Raw genomic sequence first — 20,784 nt, forward strand, 5'->3', positions numbered from 1 at the left:
AGCTTCTTCCGGATCTGTGTACTGGAGCGCTGCACCCCAAATCTCTGGTCTAGGCCCCAACTGATCCTCCGCAGCACAGCCTGCTTATGGAGGACGGGATGCTCTTGGTGATTCTGACACCCATAATCACGGGCATCTAATTCAGTTATGAGGTAACGCACTTCAGCGTCACCCCAAGGCGTTGCACGACGCCTGGCCGCCATTTTGCCGCCACTAGTGAAAAGCAAGGCCACAGCACTGTCCTTTCACCCGCCCACAACGCATCAGCGCCGTAAACCACGCCCACGACGCATCAACATCACCGCTATTATTATAGACTACGCTGCTGCGTTCGCGAAGGAAGCGGTCTGTATTGTAATCTCCAGGTCACAACGAAGACGCTACTGCGTTCTGAATGTGACGCATTCTCAATACAACGTCTCCGGTTGCACTGGTAGACTGGAGTGTTGGTGGTTTCATGTATGGATATGTATTAACCCCTTCCCGACCTGTGACACAGCGTATGCGTCGTGAAAGTCGGTGCCAATTCGACCAGTGACGCATATGCTGTGTCACAGAATGATCGCGTCCATTTAGATCGGGTGAAAGGGTTAACTCCCATTACACCCAATCTGCAGTGTCAGGGGGAGTGGTAGTTTAGCCCGGGGGGGTGCATTTTTTAGAATGGTGTCACTTTTGGGTATTTCAGCCATATAGACCCCTCAAACTGACTTCAAATCTGAGGTGGTCCCTAAAAAAATTGGTTTTGTAAATTTCATTCTAAAAATGAGTAATCGCTGGTCAAATTTGAACCCTTATATGTTCCTAGCAACACAAAAAAAATTGTTTCCAAAATTGTGCTGATGTAAAGTAGACGTGTGGGAAATGTTATTTATTTTGTGTCACATAACTCTCTGGTTTAACAAAATAAAAATTCAAAATGTGAAAATTGAGAAATTTTCGAAATTTTTTAAAAATTTTCATTTTTATCACACACAAACGCAAAATTTATTGACCTAAATTTACCACTAACATGAAGCCCAATATGTCACGAAAAAACAAAATCAGAACCGCTAGGATCCGTTGAAGCGTTCCAGAGTTATTACCTCATAATGGGACACTGGTCAGAATTGCAAAAAACGGCAAGGTCTTTAAGGTAAAAATAGGCTGGGACACGAAGGGGTTAATGTTTAGGTAGGTGTTTAGATTTGTATGTATGTGAGTATGTATTTGTATATGTAAGTATCTGTGTAGATTTCAATGTTGATGTATATGGATGTATCAGTAGACATAGGAATACATGTATGTATATACGGGCCCTTACTGCAGAAAGAATGAGAAACAAAGCTTTTTCAAAGTAAAACAAACAGTTTATTAGACAGATCAGTGCAACAGTGTATAAATGTCAGTAGTAGCCCACTATAAGTTTTGATGCTGCCAAGTAACAGCACCAGGACCGTTAAAATATTGGCAGTAGTTGTCTCGGCAGGTCTTCGCATCGTGGGTGTTTCGGCCAGGTAACAATGGTTGAAGGCCTGCAATTGCGGGATCATTTGCGCGCCATTCACCGAGCTGCACTTCCCCATTTAATAGGCCCACAGAGTCCATGAATCCAGGAGGACTATACGCCAAAGAATCGCGACGGCGAAGGAAGTTGTGAAGCACACAACAAGCCAAAACAACAGAGTCTATCGATTCAAGCTTCATGTTAATAGGCGTGTGGAAAACTCTGAAGCGATTGGCCATGATACCGAAGGCATTTTCTACAACCCGACGTGCCCTTGACAAACGGTAATTGAAAATTCTTCTTTCCTCTGTTAGATTTTTTTGGGGGAACGGTTTGATAAGATTGGGATGAAGCGGGAAGGCCTCATCTCCGACAAAAACAAAATTAAGGTTGCCTCTAGTCTCGGAGTTGGGAGGCAAGTGAAGGTCATAGTTGTTCAAACGCTCTCCAAAGAGTGTGTGCTCTAAAACGCCACCATCGGAAACCCTTCCATTCATGCCAACATCTACATTTATAAATTCATAATTCGCGTTAACAAGGGCCATCAGGATGATGCTGAAATAGCCCTTATAATTAAAGAAGTAGGATCCGCTGTTCGGTGGTTGAGTGATCCGGACATGTTTCCCGTCCAAAGCCCCACCACAGTTTGGGAACTGCCAAAGCTGCTCAAAATCGGAGGCAATCTTTTTCCATTCCTCCTCCGTGTTGGGAAACTGCATGTAGCTACGTAGACTGTGGAAAATCGCATCACATGTCTCTGGAATTAGAACGCTGAGCAGGGTCCTTGATATGGCTGAACAAAAATGCAAGTCTTGCAGCGAGCGCCCGGTGGCCAGGAATCGCAGCGTGACTGCCAATCTTTCATCGGCCGGGATGGCAGCACGCATCACTGTATCCTTCCGTTGAATCAGTGGAGTAATTCTTTCCAGTAAATGTTTGAAGGATTCCTCAGACATCCGCAGATAGTTGCGGAAATCATGAGGATTGTTATCCTGAAGCTCTCTTACAAGTTGCATGTGGGACAAATCAGACCTCTTCTGCAGCCACTCTCTGGTCCACATGCGACGCTTTCGTTTAGAACGCCTCTCTTGCATCCGGGCCTCATCTTGACGCCGAGCTTCCTCAACCAGCAATGCAGCAAACACAACAGCACACTGCGCATTGTTCATCATGCTGCACACTGAAACACATAAAAGAAAAATAAGATAAATTTAATAAATAAAAAAAAATTCAATTACGTTACCATGCATTACAGAAAAGACCCCCTAAAATATCAGCCCGTGTAAAAGTATATCTACACAGATAGCAGACAAGCCCTCACTCCATCCCTCCACAGCAATGATAGCAGGAAATTATCTTTAGTTGCCCTGTATAAAAATTTAGGGGAAAATGAAAACGCACTTGCGACCCCAAATACATACCATACACAATGTATAAGTTGTCAGAAGAATCCTTGCAGAACAGATTATCGAAATGGAAGAGGAGTCGCAGGCCGGAGAACTCTACAACGTTCTGCAATCCACCACACGCTCAGGAACAAAGGACGGAAGGGCTATTATGTGTCGCCTTAAAGCATGGCCGCAAACCAATCAGAACGCAGTAGCGACCACCAATCGGAACAGAATGGGCGCGGAAAAGGCAACGCAAATGCACGCCTACATGTCGGTGTCTGAGTCGTCAATGGGGTCGTTGGTAGGTGTCAAACAAAGCGATGTGTGTTCCCCAGCGGGACCTCAACGATCGAAAAATGGCCCAGGCCATTCCGACATGACCAGCGATCTCACAGCAGGGGCCTGATCGCTGCTACGTGTCACATATAGCGAGATCGCTAGCGAGATCGCTGTTGCGTCACAAAATTTGTGACTCAGCAGCGATCTCGCTAGCGATCTCGCTATGTGTGACGGGGCCTTAAGTATGTAGTGTTTGTTTTTTTTTACATTTACAATGGTAACCAGGGTAAACATCGCGTTACTAAGCGCGGCCCTGCGCTTAGTAACCCAATGTTTACACTGGTTACCCGGGGACCTCAGCATCGTTGGTCGCTTGAGAGTTGCAGCGAGGCTGCAGCGATCGGCATCGTTGTCTATATCGCTGCAGCGTCGCTTAATGTGACGGTACCTTTATTCTGTAATGTCTTTATTGTCTGTAAAAATCCCCTCTAAAATGTAAAGTACTGCTGAATAAGTTGATGCTATAGAATTAAAAAGTATTATCATTATTGTTATTAGTAGATGGTGGCCCGATTCTAACGCATTGGGTATTCTAGAATATGTATCTAGTTTATTTATGAAGTTTTCAGAATAATGCAATTTACACAAAGGATTCGGCGGGCCGGGCGCGACCAAATAGCGAAGCGTGGTTCAAATTCCGTGCCAATTCGCGGCCGGACTGCGCCTGTCGCTGATTGTTCGGGGTCGGCCGGGTGTGACCAATCAGTGAAGCCAAGGCCGGCCCCAGATTTTGGAGGGCCCAGGGTGAAAGAGTCTCAGTGGGCCCCCTCTTTAACACATACCACGATTCATGATGCACAGATACAGCAGAGAAATATACCACAGTCAAGTAGCATATAACACAGCCCGCGCAGCATACAACACAGCCCACGCAGCATATAGCACAGCCATTAGACAGCACATTACGTGTAGCACAAAAAATGTCATCTATTATGCCACATGTGCTTGTCCTAAGATCTAAGTAGGCCTTACGTCTCGGGAGTTCAGGGTTAGGGTGCGTGAGCACGTTCGGGACATTGGCGCGGCCAGGGCGGTGGTCGATCCCTCCGGGCTGAAGACGATTCCGCGTCACTTCAGGATTTTCCATGATTGTGACGCGGGGTCCCTTCGGGTTAGGGGGATCGAAAGCCTACACCTGGGCGTTAGAGGTGGGAACTATAAAAAACTTTTAGCCCAACGAGAGGCAAGCTGGATAGTGCGCCTCAATACAATGGTGCCATACGGGCTAAACGAGTCGTTGAGCTTTGCGTCATTCTTATGATCTTACACATATTTCCAAACTGGTCATGAAAACGTCCCCATTTTTGTTATATCTTGCTCCCCCGGGATCTTGATTTGGATCCTTTGGGTTTGTTTTTATATTGTTTTTAATTTTTTGTTCAATTCTCTTTATATCTTCAGTTATGCTCAGGACATGGACCTTAACGCGCCTATTCGTGCCCATAGTGACTCTGTGGCACTCTATAGAGGTGGATGGAATTTGATATTATGGCAAGAATATAGGCTATGTGGAGACATCACAGCCGTTGAAGGATTACCCACTGTGAATATTATCCTGGAATTTAAATGGACAAATGGAACATGATTGCACTAGTGAATTTTCGTTATTTGTGGTGGACTTTGCACTTCGGCGGATATATGTGTGTCTTTCACCCCCTCTCTCCCTCTTCTTACGGTCATCCGGCTGTGCGCATGCGCTCGGCTGCCGCGGTTTCCTCTTCCGGTCGTGGCGTCTCTTTAGCCTCTCGCGCGTGCGCGGTGACGTTCTGTCGCCGCGCGTGCGCACTTGTGCTTGACGCCGTCGGCCGGAACGGGACCCGCGGGTTGCCGGACGCATGCGCCGTTTATGCCAAGATGATTGGCCGTCTCATGACATGTGACCGGCCTCATGTGATGCAATATGGCGCATAAAAGGTCCCTCTTGATCTATGGCGGCATCCCCTTGAAAAAGCTGCGTACTAAAGAAGCGAAACGTACGTTGGGGCGCCTGCAAGATCCGACCCGGTCCCACCAGCAACCCGGCTTTGTGTACTCATCACTTAGAAAAACTTCTTCTTGGTAAGCGCTGCGTTAGCATACTGTGCTTATATTGAACCACTTGGTTGTTGGATTTGTATGTTATATGGGGAACTAGCGCTGTACCATTGGGTTACCTTCTACAGCTATGGTGGACTGATGAGTTCCGGGGATCATCCATACATCCTTTTCTGGTTTTAGATATTTTTGTACTGTTTGTTATATTAGAGATGTTATAATAAAGTATTGTGCTTTTAACCCAGTATACTCGGTTTTCCTCCTATTTTTATATAGCACAGCCATGTAGCATATAGCACAGGCCACGTAGTATATAGCACAGGCCACGTAGTATATAACAAAGCCCACGTAGCATATAGCACAGCCACATAGCATATAGCACAGCCACGTAGCATATAACACAGCCATGTAGCATATAGCACAGCCACGTAGTATAAAGCACAGTCACATAGTATATAGCATAGCCCACGTAGTATATAGCACAGCCCACGCAGTGTATAACACAGCCCATGCAGTATATAGCACAGCCCATGTAGTATATAACACAGCCCATGTAGTATATAACACAGGCCACGTAGTATATAACATAGCCCACATAGTATATAACACAGCCACGTAGTATATAGCACAGCCAGAAGTATATTGCCTAGCACAGCTAAATAGTATATAGCATAGCCCAGGTAGTATATAACACAGCCATGTAGTATATAGCACAGCTCATGTAGTATATAGCACAGCTCACGCAGTATATAACACAGCCACATAGTATATTGCCCAGCCACATAATATATTGCACAGCCCACGTATTATAGAGCACAGAGACGCAGTATAAAGCACAGCTCACGCAGTATATAACACAACCCATGTAGTATATAGCACAACAATGTAGTATATAGCACAGCCCACGTAGTATATAGCACCGAGGTGTAGTATATAGCACAGCCACGTAGTATATAGCACAGCTCATGTAGTATCTAGCACAGCTAACGCAGTATATAACACAGCCACGTAGTATATTGCCTAGCCACCTAATATATTGCACAGCTACATAGTATATAGCACAGCTCACGCAGTATATAACACAGCCACGTAGTATATTTCCCAGCCACGTAATATATTGCACAGACCACATAGTATAGAGCACAGTGACGCAGTATATAACACAGCTCACGCAGTATATAACACAGCCCACGTAGTATATAGCACAGCGATGTAGTATATAGCACAGCCCACGTAGTATATAGCACAGAGACGTAGTATATAACACAGCCAATGCAGTATATAACACAGCCCACATAGTATATAACACAGCTCATGTAGTATATAGAAATGTGGGCACCATATCCCTGTTAAAAAAAGAATTAAAATAAAAAATAGTCATATACTGACCTTCCAGTGGCCCCCGGATCCAGGCGAGGCATTTAGCGATGCTCCTCGCGACACTCCGGTCCCAAGAATGCATTGCGGTCTCGCGAGTTGATGACGTGGCGGTCTCGTGAGGAGTGGGAAAGGCGCCGGAAGGTGAGTATATAATGATTTTTTATTTTTTTATTATTTTTAACATTAGATCTTTTTACCTGCCTATGCAGCATCACTAGAAAAATTTGAGTCACACAGGGTTATTAGCAGCATTAACGGACTGCGTTACACCGTGGAATAACACGGTGTAATGCAGCCATTAACCCTGTGTGAGCGCTGACTGGAGGGGAGTATGGAGGGGGCACTGACAGAGAGTAGGAAGGGGCGAATTCGCGGGATTTCCGTGACAGACAAACAGACAGACAGACGGAAATACCCCTTAGACGATTAAATATATAGAATAGTGCACTAACAGCAAAATGAATACTGAGAAATCAATATGATTATTGTGGAGTCATTGGGGTATATCCATGTGTCGAAAACAAACAACACACCAATTGCCTTTATCCATAGCCAGGAAATTATCCATGTGATAGTGCAATCAAATGTACACAGGTCCCAGCTCTGGTAATTCATTTAAATCCTTCCTAAGTAGTTTTGCATTTTTTGCACCTCATATGTATTCTCTTTCTCTCTTATGTCAGGTTAAGACATGTCCTCACAGAACAAGTGCGGACATGTTGAAACTGGTCTTAAAACATAATTTGCAAAACATATCCCTGAGGAGCAAACTGCAGCACATATGAAGAAGCAATTATATTAATCATATATTGTTAGGACGACATTTTGCTCATAAACAGTAAACCTGTTAATATAATGATATATTTGAGGAAATAATGTATAAAGGTTGAATTGAACAGTATATACTTATAAATGCAAAAGGAGGTGAAACAATTAAAACTCATTAACACTTGCACATACAGTGCATTGTACAATTATGTTTGACATCCACTAATAACAACCTATTATACCATATAATCTAAAAAAAACATTTTCTATTAGACTGAATATTAAAAGGCCCACAATGTTACAAACTATTTCTATTTTCTAAGCTGCACAGGCCTAACACATTCTGCCACTATTTTATTTAATAATCTCTCAATATTATGTAGTTTTTTTTATTGGATAATAAAAGTCATTGAATGGTTACTTAATCTTTAATTTATTTTATATTATAGCACTATTTAAAGTTACATGAGTTCCATATTCATGAGTAATGGTGATTCAGCTAGTGGAGCTGATGCCCTGTGGCCCTTGACCTTGAGTCCAGACCAATATGGATTCTGTATGTGCTCGCACCGCATAGGTGCTTGAATTTCCTTACACACCATAAAACTAAAACTGAAACTATTGAAATAAATGTTTTCACCCTCATGGTGTTCCCAAACAGAAATATTTAACGAAATAATGGTAAAGAGATTGTCCACTACCCTAACTCAAAAGGGTTTTCTCACGAACAAAGTTAATTTTAAAGTTGATTTTAATCAATATATAGTATCTTATTATAATAATTTCCACAATTGGATGTGTTTAAAAAAATGTTCCTGTGCGGAGATAATCAGGCTGTGTCTGACCTTGCAGGGACATGATCTGCTCATAACACAGTTCCTGAGTAAAAGTGTGTTTATTACTTTTAAATAAATGTGTAAAATGGTGTGGACATTTATTTCAAAGGAATGTATTCTTGTTTTGTGTTTACTTCAAAACTTTACTATGGGATTAGTACTGGGGGGAGTTTTATAGACGCCTCTCCATTACTAACCCTGGGCTTAATGTCGATACAAGACTTACGTGAACCTCAACCCTATTATCCCACTTGTCACCAAACCAGGGCATGTGGGAAGAGCAAGGCTAAGTACCAGAATTGGCGCATCTTATGTATGTGTGACGCCCGAGAGACCGGGGTACCCAGCACCGGACCAATGGGGTCTGTCTCTTGAGGGGGATGTCACGGGTGGCTTGACCCGGTGCTGTGGCCTCAGGCAATGCACAGTGTAAAGGGTATCGTGAGGGAACAGGCACTTACTTGATCAGCAGCAGGTTCTCCCAGCGGTGATGATCCCAATCCTGGATAGATGGCTATTGTCCAAATGAAAGACTGAGGCACTGAAACGTTTAACCAGTTTACTTTAACAAAAAAAGGATTTACAACCAGTCCTGTCACCGGAGTCTGTATGGGAACTCTGAGTTACTTTGACCCTGCCGGGGTCTTCGCCTCTTATTGTACGCAATATCTGTGTGGCCCTGCTGCTGTATGTGAACTGGCTGCCGGCCCAATCTGTCCCCTCCGGGTCCTGGTTCGACGGGCAACCTGAGTCCTTTTGTCGGCTTACCCCCTCCGGGAGTACCGCTGAACTCTGTGTCTGTTGCTGCGTCCGGCCCTAGTGAAGCTGATATCACCTCACGTTTTTCCGGTTGCTGTATTATATGTAATGAATACAGCCACGGATCCGGTATCCGTCTTTGCGCCTGTTCTGGGTAATGATTAATGCTACCCGGTTCTCACAATGTCCTTTTTCTCTATCCCTCTTCTCCTCAGGCCGGTGATTTGGGCCTGGAAACCGTCATAGGGCTGTTAGAAATTCAGCTGTATGACCTCTCACTTTCAGCTCCTTAGCCCAACTGCCCAACTGCCAGTTCTTCTCTCAGACCAGAATGGATCAAGGGGAGTCTCTGGAGCTCCCCCTTCTGGCCGGAGGAGGTACGGGTAGCATTAATCATTACCCAGAACAGGCGCAAAGACGGATACCGGATCCGTGGCTGTATTCATTACATATAATACAGCAACCGGAAAAACGTGAGGTGATATCAGCTTCACTAGGGCCGGACGCAGCAACAGACACAGAGTTCAGCGGTACTCCCGGAGGGGGTAAGCCGATAAAAGGACTCGGGTTGCCCGTCGAACCAGGACCCGGAGGGGACAGATTGGGCCGGCAGCCAGTTCACATACAGCAGCAGGGCCACACAGATATTGCGTACAATAAGAGGCGAAGACCCCGGCAGGGTCAAAGTAACTCAGAGTTCCCATACAGACTCCGGTGACAGGACTGGTTGTAAATCCTTTTTTGTTAAAGTAAACTGGTTAAACGTTTCAGTGCCTCAGTCTTTCATTTGGACAATAGCCATCTATCCAGGATTGGGATCATCACCGCTGGGAGAACCTGCTGCTGATCAAGTAAGTGCCTGTTCCCTCACGATACCCTTTACACTGTGCATTGCCTGAGGCCACAGCACCGGGTCAAGCCACCCGTGACATCCCCCTCAAGAGACAGACCCCATTGGTCCGGTGCTGGGTACCCCGGTCTCTCGGGCGTCACAATGTCCTTTTTCTCTATCCCTCTTCTCCTCAGGCCGGTGATTTGGGCCTGGAAACCGTCATAGGGCTGTTAGAAATTCAGCTGTATGACCTCTCACTTTCAGCTCCTTAGCCCAACTGCCCAACTGCCAGTTCTTCTCTCAGACCAGAATGGATCAAGGGGAGTCTCTGGAGCTCCCCCTTCTGGCCGGAGGAGGTAGTGCAGTCTTGCTATTTTAGTATTTGTATTCAGTGTCAGTAACTATATTTGTGGCAAATACCTCTAGGGGTGCCACATATGCAACATTCCTGGGGCAGCTGAGGGCTGATCTTATTAGCCTCGGAGGGGAGCAGTATCCAAGACCCCTTCCCTGGCTATTATGATCAACCCACAGCTGTCTGCATAGCCTTTGCTGGTTAGAATTTATAGGGGTACTCTGCATTAATATGTTTATGGGGTCCCCCTATAATTTAGCCAGTAAACGCTTATCAACCAGCTGTGCCTGTGATCTGTTATTAATAGCCCTGAACATTAGTCAGAACTCTAATGTTCGGGATCTGTACCAAACACACTGTGCTGTGTGCGGTATGGACCCCGAATATGTTCTTTAAAACTAAAGTGAAAGTAAATCAGCTGCACCTACTAAAGCTTGTCGAAAGGCTGCATCACAGCCAATCAAGAAACTTTATGACGGTAGGCAATTCCTGCTCTATCACAGCAATGGAAAGTATTTGCATGGCTGTGTTTGGGCTGCACAACACCGCCACTATCAGCATTCTGTATGTGCGGAGAATAGAGTGTAGTGCAGCCTAGTGCTATAAAAAGAGATGGGCAAATGCGAACAGTAAAGTCCAGCATCCCTACCGAACACCTACTGTTCGGGCACGGACATCAAACACGTACTTCATCAGGAAGTCCGTGTTACTGTTCAGATTTAGCTCTCCGAACATCAGGCGTTTGTTGCGCTGTCATGTGCATGACAGCGTGGCAAACACTGTTTCTACTCAGAGGTAAAATCATTACCGCCATTTAGACAGCCGCGGTTCACACGCTGACAAATGACAGTGTGAGCCCGCAGCTGTGATCGGAGGTAAAAAGGTTAACTCTGGTCAGTAGCCTTGGCTGATGGGACTACTGCTCTAACTAGCCTACGCCTGCTGCCGCTAATAACAGTGAGATCAGGCGGCGGCTGATGGGAGGGTGCCGGTTCCCTAAATAAATAAATGAAAAAAAATGTTTTGATAGCCAATCAAGCAAAACTGACAGATGGGGGGCTGCCACCCTCACCTGTCAGTGTTAGCAAGGTTAGTTATCAAGAATAGAGTGATTCCCATGCTTTTCTAAAATGTATTTAAAGGGACACTGTCACCTGAATTTGGAGGGAACAATCTTCAGCCATGGAGGCGGGGTTTTGGAATCTTACCTTGCGCAGGCGTGTACTATGGAGGACAGAGAATGAACTTCAATCCAGTATTGCAGCCAGCATGCAGCCAGCGGGTAAGGAAAGGGTGAATCAAACACCCAAAAACCCCGCCTCCATGGCTGAAGATTGTTCCCTCCAAATTCAGGTGACAGTGTCCCTTTAACTAAATAATAGTGATGGGCAAGCACTAAAATGCTCGGGTGCTCGTTGCTCGGGTCGAGCAAATTGGAATACTCGGGTACTCAGCCAGAACAACGCGCCCAATGTAAGTCTATGGGGAATCCCGTTTATTTTTATAGCCATTCCCCAGGGGTCTGTTAGTAGTGTAGCATACCCATCATTCATCAAACTCAATCTGACAGGTGCCCCGCCCCCTATCAAAGTGTATCAAAATGTGTAACCCCTCCCCTCCCCTTGTCTGACGGCTGGTATCCAGCTGTCCCTCCTTGTTTGATTTCCCCCTTTTGATATAGTTTGATATATTTTAATTTGTTGCAGTTTGATATTATTCCCCGTATTTTGTTTTATATTAGATGTTCGAGCTTGATTCTGTAAGCTGTGTTTTATTCACAGTGTACACATATAGTGCAGAACTTTTGTTTTATAACACACCAAGCTGTTTATTTGTGAGGGGTCCTTTATATATATATATATATATGCTTTACACATATAGTGCAGAACTTTTGCTTTATAACACACCAAGCTGTTTATTTGTGTCTCTACTGACCATTAACTAAATGCTGGTCACCTTATTTACACAAACAGAAAAGTTATTTGTGTCTCTACTGACCATTAACTAAATGCTGGTCACCTTATTTACACAAACAGAAAAGTTATTTGTGTCTCTACTGACCATTAACTAAATGCTGGTCACCTTATTTTCACAAACAGAAAATACAGATTTTCTGTTTGTACCTGTAGGGTTATGTAGGGTTATCTGCGGGTCAGTGGTTTATAACACCTAGGTCATTTGTTTTTTGTATTCGCTTTCTCAGAAAAGTTATTTGTGTCTCTACTGACCATTAACTAAATGATGGTCACCTTATTTACACAAGTAGAAAAGTTATTTGTGTCTCTACTGAGCATTAACTAAATGATGGTCACCTTATTTTCACAAACAGAAAAGACAGATTTTCTCTTTTGTACCTGTAGGGTTATGTAGGGTTATCTGCGGGTCAGTGGTTTATAACACCTCGCTCATTATATGGGCATATTATGTATGTGGTCATGTTACAACACAAGCAAGTAAGAAGCGGTGTGTTTTATACGAATATAAAACCAAAGACACGATATTGTAAAAATGTAAAAAGATTTTATTTCTCACAATAAAACAACATCTCAAAGACATTTCAATACTATAAAAATTCTTACAGAATATAAAAAGTAAAAACATTCAATAGTACAATGAACACACATCATTACACTTCTTACAAAATAATTAATATAGCGTTACAAGGCGAGTACAGCATTTTAGCCAGTACATTCTTTACATCGTGAGCCACATGGTTTGTAGCATCGGTAGAGACCTTTTTTTAGGTAGCAGAGTTCCACGTGTGGTACCTAATGACGGGGAATGTAAAGATTGAATTGTACGGGGAGCCGCCGCTAACTTCAGCGGTGTAGATACAGAGCGTGTCTCACTGTTGGTAATTTTTAATTCATCTAAAAGCTTCCTAGTAGCGGTGTTACCCACAACTGTAGACGGCATATTTAGCTCGGCCATAGCCTGCATAAATGAATCCCAACCCGACGGTAAATTTCTACTGTTCAGAGCATGGCTCTGCGTTGTACTACGTACCAAATCCAGTAAGTTAGACCCTGGTATTACGGATCCTTTGAAAATAAATTCAGCATTATTATTCCATGCTGTGACATTTTTATTCTGCAGCAGCCTGTTTCGTAAAAATTCAGCATTCTTTTTATATCTTTGGTTTATATGGCTGACAATTTCAGCGATCTCATGATTTTTATCAGAGTCGGTATTTGGCAATTGCTGCTGACCAGGATCAGGAGGGCTAACGAGATTTAAAGCCGTTACTTCTTTTGAGCTGTGTCGCGTATGTACCAAGTAGCGTTGCAGCACAGAGCTATACATTTTAATTTTCACATCATCGGGAATGTCACGATGCTGTAAAATGTCGCTAATTTCACCATCAAGGCGTCGAATAACACTGTCGCGTATGTTATCTGTAGTACCGGGTCTTAGTTTGTCTAGCTCCTGTTTGGGGACTAGATACATTTTCGCTGCATGCTCCATTATCTTCCGGCGATCAGGCTTGTTATTATTGGAATTGCAAAAGCTAAAAGAGGTCCGATAAACCCGCCGGCCTGTTTTAGTAGTCGCTTCTTTTTCCTTATGGGCTGAGATCTGTCGCTCAGGGTTCTTATAGCTTTACGCCACTTCTTTAATATACCTTTTTGGCGCTCTTTCAGCGGAATCCTGCCTTTTAAGATATTTAAAGCAATCTCGCCTATGGCTGTAATTAAATCATTGCTTGCATCGCGCAAAAAAGACTTTCTGACAGCGGGGGTTGCTTTCACTAGGGTTTTTAAGAGAGCCCAGTTACGCCGGAGCCTCTCAGACATCTTTACATCACAACGCACACAGCGTAGAATGTCTGATACCGGGTAAAATTCACTTTTTAGAAGTGTTTTTCTTTTGAACATAGACAGCGGGCAACGCGGGTGGAAACAACCCAGTCCTTAAACGCAGATCCTCAGGCGTATTAGCTCTCAAATCTACAAGCAAATACCCGTAAGGCTCCCGCGTGGCATCCTCAAAAGCTTCTAGGAAAAAACGTATTTTTCCGGGATACATCTGACGAGCTAGAGTTAAAATTTGTAATTTATCTCGGGGGTTATTAAAAAGCACCATGTACTTTGTGTTTAAATTTATCGTACGGCTTTTCTTGCCCTGACAAAATATGTTTTGCACCAGGTAGAAAATGCTGAGATTTCTGTGGTGCACATACTTGGTAAAGGCTTTTTCTATCTGACAATTCTCACTAGCACTCTCCATGAGATCATCAACAATCGCCAAATTCACCTTCTCCGGTGGAAATAATTCGTCATCTACGAATGTATTCGGCAGACCCTCCACAAATCTGGCGTGGGGAAAAGAGAGAGAGATTTCATCATATAGTTTTTGCCAACACGAATAAAACCATACAATATTATCAGGTTTCTGAGAAAAATTAGCTTCAATATTATATAGCAACTGTTTTACAAAATAGCTCTTTCCAGAATTAGACGGGCCTGCTAGAATGCATGAGAATGGGTGCTGCAGATGCGTATCCATCACAATACTCGACTAATATCCAAAAGGTAATGTTGTGAAATCGTCTAATAGTCGCCGCTTTGTATAAACGCACTTTTGTGTTTTGCGTAATGGCCTTGTTTCAATATCCCAGTACTTTTTATTTCTCACAATGGACGCCTGCTGTACGACAATACGTTTCTGAGTTTCTGCGGCAGAATTGCGCGGGTAGTCCAGAACTAGATCTTTCAGACTGTTGAAATTAATAGATTGAGAGTTACCAACATTTAGTGTTATTCCCTTAACTTTTAAGACAGTTTTACCGGTGTTGGGTTTGTAGCCGTAAGTTTTGGGTTCCGCGGATACAAATTCTGTGATGTGTGTACCATCGGGTATTTCACTGGTCAGCTCCCCCAGGTAATCGCCTAAAGGCGATTGCCACTCACCATCTCTCTGTACAAAAATAACTGAATCTGTGTCGTGATAAAGGCACCTCTTCTGCAGTCGGTCCAGCAGCGAATAGAGCTCTAACCGAGCATACGCTGTTGTAAAACACGCTATAAAAATGTTTGTGTTTTTGTTGAGTGTGTGGTGGCCTTTTGCATATTTCCAGTTAATGGTTGCGGTGTCATCATCAAGGAAATGTAACATCGAAATGTCATAGTAAGGCAGGAACAAATACTTAAAAAGCTCATCTGGATCCCGAACAATGCTGGTACATGATAGATTAGATCTCTGAGCAAACTTTCCCCATAAAGAATTTAAGAAAAGCTTGGAGATCTGTCGCTTAGCAGGATTGACAGCTATATTTTCAGGCCGTAATTGGACACCTTCTTTTTCAAGAAAAGAGTCAATGTACTGCCGTTTCTTGGCGTCATCAGTGCACCAGCTAGGATAACCAGAGGCTTCCTGCTTATCCCTAAGATGTAATTTAATGTAAGGCGCAAACAGATCATCAGTGGTTTTAGGAAAATGCCATATTTCATAGATGTGGGCGATCCGATACCCTTTTTCTATAGCCATCTCGAGCTCTATAGTGCACCAGGTGCCTGTCAGCGCCCGTTCTTCATCACTGTGGGCACAAATATCTGCCTGGGAATTTGCAGCGCATGTGTAACAAAGGGGAAACATTAATTTTTTGTTGAGTTTTACCGGTAGAACTGGAAAAAATAAATCTCTCGGCGGGTAGACCTTGACTCTAGCAATGCCAAAGTATTTTTTAATGAATCCAAAATTGTCGTAGATGATGTCTGGATGGCCTACAGGGTATGTTTTAGTTTTGTTTACAAAGGGGTACAGACTGGTGAAATCGTAGTAATGTAAAGTCTCCCCTTCTTCCAGATGGTGATAGAGCTTAATGGCGTTAGTTCGCCCGCCATAAAGCGCATCACGGGGGTCTAAAGGAACGGGGAATTCCATCTGGCGAAGAAATGTTTGAAGGTTAGAATCATTTTCAACCATTTCATTCCACTCATGTTCCCACAGCAGTCTTACTGTGTACCCGCAACACTGTAAGTAACGCTTTTTAGCTAAAAAGGTGTAATATAACTGGCCGTAGGACGTACTTGTGACCTTATTCGTGTCATTTTCATTATAGCACACGGGACATCCGTGGTAAAAACACCCCTGAAATTCAAAGGCTATGTGCTGGCCGCTAACATAGGCATAACCATCTAGAAAATACTTCCCGACCTGTTTTTCACCGCCTCTCAAAGCGTGCTGTATGTCGATGTTCTCGGAGTGGGCTACATACATGAGCCACTGTATAGCGGGTGTCGAGTAACGCTTTTTTGCCTTGTGATATTTATCACCTGGTAAAATGGCGATTGTCTTTTTTGGAAGAAATTTAAACCGGTACACTGTCATACACACCGAGGCCAGGGTGATGAGCTGAAAAGGATCAACACATCTGCTCACTACAATCCTTTGCTTTTGACGCTTACAGTATTTTTTAACATTTTTCTGCGTCATCTGCATAATACGCTCTCTATAGATCTCGCAGGCGTGTCTCAAAATTTCAACATCTTGTTTGCAATAAGATTTTAGCTCGGCCTTGAAGTCAAAAGTTGTATTTACCTGTGTCTCATACCACTCCAGGAACTCTACCTTCTCACCAGGTGACATGTACTCCACCCCATAATATTTTACATCAGGTATGGGACCTACATAATTTTGGTTTTCTCGGGTATTGAAAAAGTGTGGAAAATGTCCTTTACCGCCTGAAAAGCCCATGGCCTGTGGTAATTTACTGAGTTTCATGGGGATAAAATTTAGAGAGCCTATGAACCTTATAGACAAATCGGGTAGCGACACACACAAGAGACGACCACCTTGGGTTATCAACTGTACTTGTAGTTTTTCAGAAATCAGTTCCTTAACAATAAAGTATGCGTCGTATCTTCCACCATTGTGGGCAATAAATGTATAATCTGAAAATTTGCCGCTTGTAAAGAACTGTACAAAGTCATGTGTACAGGTATCACCCTCAAATTCCCAGGAGGGGTGGCCATACAGCGTTGTAGCATAAATGTAATTCGGGATGTCGTGCCTGTCTCCTGCATACATTCAAAATCATAAAAGATATAACAATCTGACTCATCCTGTGCTACATAATTCCGCATGTAACAAAGATGGGCATCAAATTTATTTACACGCCTGCGACATACAGGACAGCGCAAACCATTACATATATGCTCTGTTTCGCTATTTCTGGGAACAAAACGGTTGCATTTATCACAAAATGTTTTAAGTCTGCAGAATGCTGGGTCGCCTAAACCCAATTGTTTGTGATAATCTAAGCACTCGCTCGAGCGGCAATAAACTCTGCAAACAGGACACCTGGGTTGCTGGACGGCACTGCTTTCTTCATAATTCTCTCTCTGACAGGTTTTACAAAAATACTGGCAGGAGTGATTGTTTTTGTGGTGAAACACTGAATTGCAGAGCTCACAAAAGTGCTTAGCACCGATAAAACCCTTCATATTTTTGATACCGTAGTAGTGATTATCATGGAACAATATGAATACGGTTTTACCACTAGCTGTATTGGCACCCTGAAAGTAACGCCAATCACCCTGACTATAGTACAGTACTTTAATGGTGACCCCCAAATATTTTTCAAATGCCGGGATGTCGCTAAAACTCACTAATTGATCATCAGGGATGCCCAGTGCTGCGTGTATGTTTTTAGAGCGGCTCAGTAAAACACCATCAGTGACATCCGTGTCGTCCATCAGGGCGCACACACTAGCAGCTAAACACAGATTTGTCGTGTAATTGTTAAAATCATACAGCCATTGTCTCTTTTGTTTAATGATCTGACTGCTAGCTATAGATTTCAAGCGCCTTTTTACACCACCGCGTCGGTTTTTAATGATGGTGACGACTAGCTTTAGCGAATTGGATGCTATGCATTCATTGTTACTTTGAAGGGCGCTGGCAACAGCATTTAAAAAAGATTCGGAATTAAAATCTTCACGGGTTTGTTTTGTAGTGAAAATAGGGTCTAAAGTATCGCCGGCATCAAACCTTAACTGTACAAAGTCGCCAGGTTCAATGTCCCTGATGATTCTATCCAGTAATGCCTGAATGCCTTCATGAACAATATTCAAGCCCTCTTCAAATGATCGTACACGCTCCAAATTTACAAATCTAAAATGATCTGTATGTATATGGCCGTTGAAATTGCAGAGGGCCCTTTCATGATGATGGATGTGTTGCAAAAATACTGTATGATCGGGGCGCCGCACATTACCAGCAGCGTCAGCGTCTGCGGCTTGTGAATTTTGTGTAGATGCATGTGCGGCATCTGCAGAGCTGCCTGGGCTATGTGAGTGCTGTTCTGGCTCTTGTGACGACGGCAGGGGTGTCTGTAGAGGCCCTGCAGGACACATGCCACCACGACGCCTCCTAGAGCATAGCGCCCGTCTAGCGCTGACCAACAATTTTAGAGCCCTCTTTATAACTCTAGCCCTATTATACCTGGGTAGTGTTAGTTTAGGTGGTTTATGCATGCCGTAGCCGACCATATTTAGTCATAATGGGGTCGCTGTAGTTGTTATCTCGCCATCCAGTAGCAGGCTCCGGAGTGCGTATAGTTCGGCCTTATTAGCCTGTGTTGGGCTTTGTGTTGATAATAATTTTTCAAAAGTATCACAAAAAAACATTATTTTGGGGGCCCATAGTTTGTAGCGTAAGTAGCGGACGAAGTGTTCCTGAAACACAAGCATTTCAGCGGGGCCCCAGCTGCGGGATTCATGCGGCAGATCTGTAGCTGGCGCATAAATCCTTGGCTTTTTACACACCTTAAGCTCTTTACACACCTTAACATCCGCCGGTAGCGCCCTCTTTGGCCGTTTCTTAACATTAACAGAGTTAGATACACAGACATGAGATGGGCCGCCCAAATTAGAGGCTCCTGAGGGACCGGACCCAGAGGCATTAGTAGGTACAGTTAGACATGTCGCTTTCGGTTGCATAGTGTGGGGCATACGTATAATGAGCGGTTCTACGGATGATTGCTTACCATCAGCGAGCTGATCAATCTCGCGATCATACTCTTCACGAGTCAACGTGGCTGTGGCACCCACGGCGCAGGATGTGGTTTGTGGCTCTGTAATATGCTTTGTTTTTCGCTTATGTTTTCGGGGTGCCTCGACCACTTCTGGATATAGTAGCGTGGAGTCATTCTCACGGTTGGTCGATGGTTGTCCGGTACTTGAATGGAGTATTTCACGATGGTACGACGGTACAGTGTTTCCTGCGCCCTGCACCACGCAGATCGGTGATAGCAGAAATGTTCTAACAGCTCCATTAGCCGTCTGTATTGCCGTCCACACTGGTGATGCGCCATTCTCAGTGATCTGTAATGGCTGTAGAGGTACTGGAGATGTTTTTCTCATGACTTTGCGTTTAGCTGCAGGAAAGATTATACATGTGTCAGATATGTGCGAGACCGCCACAGGTCGCTGCGCGTAGCTGCATGAAAGATTATACATGTGTCAGATATGTGTGGGCCCTGGATCTCAATGGTGAAGCACGTGTATCATTGATTGTACAGAGACTGTGCATGTATACCAAAATATACACTTACGGGCTAGCGATGTGTGGTGAATGATTGCCGGGGCGTCTTCTGTAGCTTCTGCGAGGCTCTCCATTAGCTGCGGTATATTCTCTTTTGTGAAAATTCTTCTAGGCTTCAGTTTACAAGCTATAAATAAAGATATAGGCCTTAGTAGAGGCGTGGTGGATTTTCTCAGAGCTGTTGTGCAAAAACACGTTTTCATATGATTCTTACCTTTTCCTTTCTTGCCCTCCGGTCCGAGCTGTTTTTTAGGGGCTCTAGAAACAGGGCTGTTTCTCGGTGTGGGGGTCTGGTACATCAGTTCCTCAACAGGCATCTGATTGTGTTCCGAGGTGGTTGGTTCTGGAAACATGTCGACATCTGTAAAGAATTAATATATATATATTTACACGTCTAAATACTTAAAAGCTATATACACATACACACACACACACACACACACATACACGCAGACACACAACGCACCTATGATGTCCTGAGCCAAATCCCACACAGCAGCGTCACCTGCATTAGTGTTACTATACTCAGCTCCAGGTGTATCACACTCCAGAGTAGGTACGCTGAAGCTGATTAAAAAATCATCGCTGAAGTCCCTGATAAATTCATCTACAGCATCGGCGTTGTTCCTGGTAAATTCATCTACATTATCGGGGATGTTCCTGATAAATTCATCTTAAACAAGAAAGAATAAACAATATAAAGATAATATATAAAACAGTCCTTACTTAGAATGGGACACTAGCAGATACATGTATATAAATCTTGAAACATACCTATTACCGAATCCTCAACTTGACTGGAAAAAGCCGAAAAATTTTGGGATTCCATCTAAAATAAATTATCTGTGTAAATTTTTTGTGCAATCTATATTAACCACACACCACCACTCGTCAAACTCATTTATATACCCCAACAAATAAAACTGTGCCCCGTGTATAAATATGCTTATACTAAGCAAATCATGGGTAATACGGCTAAGTCTTTCTATATTAATTATGCGCCACAAATATGGTTTATGCAGTAAAACTATATTATACAGCACCACTAAATATACCGC

The 20,784-nt window shown here is 43.6% G+C and overlaps 1 protein-coding gene across 1 annotated transcript; it reads right to left on the reverse strand.

Moving 5' to 3' along the window:
• Positions 1–1,398: 1,398 nt before the first annotated feature.
• On the reverse strand, positions 1,399–2,611 carry LOC138645878 (uncharacterized). The gene has a single exon (XM_069735378.1). It carries the CDS (start codon positions 2,578–2,580, stop codon positions 1,399–1,401), a length of 1,182 nt encoding a protein of 393 aa, XP_069591479.1. The 5' UTR covers positions 2,581–2,611.
• Between the last annotated feature and the right edge of the window lie 18,173 nt (positions 2,612–20,784).

Source organism: Ranitomeya imitator, chromosome 7 (genome assembly GCF_032444005.1).
Source record: "Ranitomeya imitator isolate aRanImi1 chromosome 7, aRanImi1.pri, whole genome shotgun sequence".
In the NCBI taxonomy this organism is placed as follows: Eukaryota; Metazoa; Chordata; class Amphibia; order Anura; family Dendrobatidae; genus Ranitomeya; species Ranitomeya imitator.